The 6,000-nt window shown below is 37.5% G+C and overlaps 1 protein-coding gene across 1 annotated transcript in view; it reads left to right on the plus strand.

Annotated features, from left to right (window-relative positions):
* Positions 1-2,582, plus strand: part of LOC127791938 (actin-related protein 8-like) — a gene marked incomplete at its 3' end in the record, with an annotated part of 75,046 nt that extends 72,464 nt beyond the window's left edge. The window contains 1 exon segment of the mRNA XM_052322144.1: positions 2,440-2,582. Coding sequence (XP_052178104.1) covers positions 2,440-2,582 — 143 coding nt within the window.
* Positions 2,583-6,000: the final 3,418 nt, after the last annotated feature.

Genomic DNA, 6,000 nt, shown 5'->3' on the forward strand with positions numbered 1-6,000 from the left:
TATTTGACTTTACAGCTGGCCCTGCAGATTGGGATAACATTTAATGCAAGACAAAAACATTTACCTACCAAGTTTTGCAATGATTACACTTTTAAATTTGAATTTGCTTTCACAAAAATGGAATTTAGAGTTTTGAACTGCTTTTAGATACAAGAAAACATTTCCACAAAATATATTTCAAATTTTCTTGTACTTGCTGTTAGAAACAACAAAGGTTTCGAAACATAACATGCATGTTTCCAAATATAATATTCAATATTCAAAACATAACATAAATACTCAAAAACATTCGAAATATAGACAACAAGTTTCGAAACATAATGCACAAACTTTAGATTTTTCAAACTTTTGAATTTTCGAACCAAAACCATATGTGCATGTTTTGAAGCCAAGGACTCTTATTTCGAAACATGATTTCAACACATTGAATTTTTGGATCTAATTTTGATTTTTCATCAAACATATTCTCTCATTAATCAAAAAATAAGTCACAACATTTTTCTCTCTCTTCTTCACAGTTCAAATTTGAGCTCAATATCTTGCAAGAATACCACATGCAATCACTTTTGGAGTGTGTAGAAATAACATTTAGGGGCTGATCATCACAGGAATGGACTGTGGTGCCAACTGGCTGGGGCATTTCGACCTTCTTCTTCTTGCTTCTCTATTTTCTGTTAAATCTTGTCTTGAGAATGATAGAGGGGCTTCATCTTTGGGGCTCTAGAGATCTCCTTCTCACTCCAATTCTTTCTCTCTGTCTTTCATTCCCTCTCGCTTGCATTCTCGGTCTAATGCTTAAAAATGAGCACTTGATGGACTAAGTCGCCATTTTATATGGACACTAGATGGATTCAAGGCCATTGCTTTGGCCAAACATGGCCTAAATTGTCCTGGATTTTAGTTTAAAAATGATTTTGAACCCTGACTCTCTAACCTTATTTGGTTTCATTGAATTTTCAGCATTCATAGCTTTTGGTAAATCTCTCTCCATGGTTTAAATCGTTTTTGTTTGTGTTAGTAACTAGCCGGTTTTCATGGTTTGCCTCTCTGCAGTCTTACAGGTTCTCTGTCTCACCCAAACCACTTTAGGGTTGCTCCTAATGCAAAACCTGACCCTTTTCAGGGTTCAGTTGACTTTCCCAAAATCTTTTCCAGCATTTCGATTTTTCAAGCAGAAATTTTAACCGTCCAAGCACTGTTCCCTTTTTTTGATCCAAGATCACTGTTGGACTTGTCTTGTGGCCTACTTGACCATTCTAACTTCTGGTTTTGGACACCCAAGTCCAGGGGGTGTTCCCTGCATGCAGTTTGGTAACTAATTTTCTGGCTTCCCAGTCACTTAACCCTTCAAAACTGAACTTTCAAGCCCTTGGGACCTCTTGAGGTCCTTTAGAATCTGTAGAAACACTCTTCTATCTTTCTAAAATTACTATGTAATACCTGTGTATTACAGTGTGTTTTTTCGTGATCACACGTGAAGTTGCATGTCAAGAGTAGCAAATAATAATTATAATAAAAATAAATTTACTCATCTTGCCAACAACTTAAGCTTTTGGATGAGAGGATCAATGATTTAACATGATATCATAACAAGAAAAAGTCATGTATTCAAATCATACCTTACCTGATACCTGAATAGCTGTTTGTATTTCACTCACATATAAATAAAAGTTTGGCCACACGTCATATTGAGCACATAAATGATAATGTAAAACTGGGTCCTCTTTGAAATTCATTAGAGAAATTTTCGTCCCCTTCTATTAAAAGTTTTCATTTTAGTTAGAGAAAATAAAAACTGAAAATGTTGTTTGATTTTGCTGTCAGTTGCCAAAAATGAAAAGGAAAACTAAGAATAGTGTTAGATATTTTAGTTTATGTTCATTTTTTTCCCCAGAAAACGTAATAAGACGTAATACAAAAGGAAAAGGGGGTTTTTTAACATTCAATTTTTTTTCATTTTGTGATGAAACTTGTTTCAAATTCTAAAATAGAAATTCATTATCAAACATCAGTGAAGCCCCTCTCATTTCATTTTTACTGAAATGAAATGAAATGCAATGGATTTCAAACTGGTCCTTAAAGTTTCCCCTCTGTAACAGTTCAAGTTTCTGGAACAAGTGGTTACCTAATAGTTACCATGGTATCCAATCTTTGGCTCATGTTTGTTATGCATATTTTGTATGTTTTGATTCACCTCAGTTAAGTCTGTCTGCATCAAACCATGTGGTTACTTGTAAGGGAGATGTTAGAGATCTTGATACAATTGTTGGGCCCCGTTTACAACATTATAAAGTTTTAGATTATGTGGTGGTTACTAATTTAAGACTCCATTTCTATTGCTTATCCTCTATTGCATAATTTCTACTTCATTTTCTAATTTCCTAATTATGCATAAAGGTCAACTAGGACTTAGTTGAAATTTTGGATCATGTTCTGCAGTTTTATCTGGTAAAGTAATGCGTAAGGTTGGTGTTGAAGTTGTGGGAATGGGAGCATTGAGGCTTACAGGATTCCTTAGGGAGATGATGCAGCAGAATGATGTACATTTTACCTCACTGTACACTGTGCGCTCATTGAAAGAGGTATTCTCATTGTTCTTTCCTCCGCAAATTCTGATATTTGTTAATTTCCTCTCATTAACTTGGTCGAGACCTTATTAGCTAGTCGGTATGCAAATAAATATTGCAGTTGGAAGCATCCTATTGGAAATTCATCAATTGGTTGTTCTTAATATGAGGAGTTTTATTCTTTTATCCATCTAAATTCCCAATTTGTGATTATTAAGATTAGTTGAAAGTATTGAAAAAAAACTGCGTAACTTTTGCATTTTTGGGCTGGTTCAAAAGCTCTAGAATGTTATGAAAGTGCATCTAAATTCATACCTACTTATATGGAACAAGAGAGTACATTATTTTTTAACATGATACTAGACCAGGAAGGTGCAGGAACGTGGCTTCCAAATGACAATCTGTTTGGCCCACTCAATTAGGAAAAAGTTGCTGGTGCATGATGTGCCTTCCTGAATATATAATACTAATATTACACTATGTAATAGCTTAAGGTTTTGGAGGATTTGCATGTTAATGGAATCTGTGTGCATGCGCGGTGAGCGTGTTGGTGTGTGGACTTGGGGGACAGAGAATCAGATACAATTGATATTAATACATAATTTTATTTCTTAAGTCTGTCAATTGTTTTCCCTTTTTCAAGGTACAAAAACTCCTTTTGGATTCTGTTTTGCTTGCCCATTTATTGTTAAGTTCCTTGAGCATCCTCAAAGTAGAAGTGGGAGTTTATGTTTCTTCATTAGTTGGTAGTTATACTAATAAAAGGATAAAGGAAGGTTCTTTTCGTTAGTTTTGATATTGCTAGTGAAGTTTACATGGGGACACTGAGCTCTTATGGCCTTGCTTCCCAACAAAATGGCCCTAGCCAAAGGGGTCTTAGAAATTCTTTGCTCGAAAATGGATGAAGGCCAATTAAATAATTCAGAGTATGGTCTTCATTAGATTTCTTAGTTACAACGTGATCCATGGAGCATCACTCCTTAGTGGGTTTGAGTTAGTGTTATTTACAATTTTCACTTTCATTAAAGTTTTCTTACCTTAAGGGATCTAGAGAGAGTTGATAGCTCATGGTATTTCTAAATCCCTCAAAAACCAAGGGCTTGTTTAGTTCCTATCAAAGATGGCCAAAATATTCAATCTTATGTCCCTCGTAGGGTTGGATGAATATATATATATATATACAAGATGATCTACCACAATAGGCAGTTTCCAAATCTAGATTAGGCAGTTTTCTAATCTAGATTTGGAAATATATACAATCTAGGATACAACTGAAACATATAATCAAGATATAATCTTCTAGGAGATTGATAGGAACTCACTCTTTTGGATTGAATTCAACACTAAAACAGTAGAACTAATCAGTGTTTACAAGGATCCCAGCAATTGCTAGGATGAGTAAAAGCTAAAAAACAACCAATCGGCCTATTCAAGAGGGCCTTTCTCTCTTCCCACGACAATTGTCCAGATTTTTCCATACTTTCTCTCTCCTTTCCCCTCACTTTATATACCTTCCCGTCATCCCATTGCAGCCACGTGAAGGAATATTCTACCCCTAACCAACTTTGGACTCTTTTACGCCTCTGATAGGTATGAATAATAGGGGTCCTAACATTACCCTCGCCCAAGAGACACACCTTGTCCTCAAGGTGAAATTCAGGAAACTGTTGTTGTATATGTTGGTAGGCCTCCAAGTTGCCTCTAGGGGTGGTAGCCCCTTCCATTGGATTAGAACATCAAGGTTTCTCAAATTCTTTCCTATGCTCGGCCTGACTCCCAACAAAAATTCCAGTTCCACCTTCATCTCCAGCTTGGCAGTAAGCTGGTCTAGAATTTTTGCCGTCTCTTACATTGCTACTTCGCCTTGCAAAGCTGGGAGACATGGAAGATGGGGTGGATCGCGCAGGAAGGTGGTAGGGACAACTTGTATGCCACCTTCCCAATCTTCTTCTCCACAACAAAAGGCCCATAAAATTTCGGTGACAGCTTTCGTTCTCCTTAGTAGCCAACGTTTTTTGTCGGTAGGGGTGAATTTTCACATAAACCAGTTCACTGACCTCAAAGTGCGTGTCTCGCCACCTTTTATCTACTAAATTCTTCATTCCTGTCTGTGCTCGCCGTAATTGGGTATGCAGCTCCTCCAAAACAACATCCCGCTCTAGCAACTGTTGCTCAATTGCTAAAACCGCCATGGTCCCTTTCTCATAACGTACCAACGGGGGAGGTTCTCCCGTAGACAATCTGAAATGGAGATAGTTTTGAGGAGACATGATAAGAGGTATTATACCAATATTTTGCCCAAGGAAGTCAACTGCACCACACCTTGGGTTTGGAGGAGGAAAAACATCGGAGATACGTCTCCAAAGTGCGGTTTAGGACCTTAGTTTGACCATCGGACCAAGGGTGGTATGAGGTGCTTCTGTTCAACTAAGTGCTTGCAACCTGAATATTTCTTCCCAAAAATGGATGACAAATACTTTATCTCTATCGGAAACGATCGAGTTTGGAACTCCATGCAATCGGACAATCTCTTTCACGAAGATCCCTACTATGTTGGCTGCTGTAAATAGGTGCCTTAGAGCAATAAAATGTCCATATTTACTAAGTCGGTCCACCACCACTAAGATAGAATCCCTCCCCACTGATTTGGACAACCCTTCGATGAAATCCATGGATACATCTTCCCAGATTTGACAAGGAATTGGAAGGGGCTACAACAACCCTCCCGGAGACAGCGCCACATATTTATTTTGCTGGTACACAGGGCAATGTCTAATATATCGCTAAATGTCCCGCTTCATTCTTGTCCAATACACATTGGTTGATATCCTCTTATAAGTCTTTAGGAAACCAGAGTGGCCCCCAATTTGTCCATCATGTCCTTCTGTTAACATCGAAGGAATGAGAGTGGAGCCCTTAGGGAGAAACAATTTCCCTTTGTAGAACAACTATGACGCCCGAAACTTAAAACGAGAATCAAGCCTTTCATAAACTTAAATAGAATTTCAAAACATGCTTGGCAGCAAAAACGTTCATATAAAATTCAGAGTTTAACATAAAAATACTTTGTTTCAACAGAAAGAAAGAAAGAGCCGAATTTAAATTCTTGAAATCTCTTTTGAACAAGCCACCACGCTCAACGTCCATGTTCCAACCTCCTTATTCATAGCCATTTAGGGGGGGGAAACGTAAGGGGTGAGATAAATCTCAGTAAGCATAGATGAACTATAAACGTGTTTTAAAACATGGCATAACATGAACTTGAAACTTGAACATGAGGAGACACGATAGGATCAACCAACTTATCGGGGTAAGAACCTACGTGCGTAGCGCTACTTAAACTCCGGTCCCGTAACTTGCTTGAAGGAACCAACCACATAACATGATTTCTATGAGTTAAAAACATGTAGACAGTTCATATCATATTGTACTT

The sequence above is a fragment of the Diospyros lotus genome, chromosome 15, assembly GCF_014633365.1.
Source record: "Diospyros lotus cultivar Yz01 chromosome 15, ASM1463336v1, whole genome shotgun sequence".
In the NCBI taxonomy this organism is placed as follows: Eukaryota; Viridiplantae; Streptophyta; class Magnoliopsida; order Ericales; family Ebenaceae; genus Diospyros; species Diospyros lotus.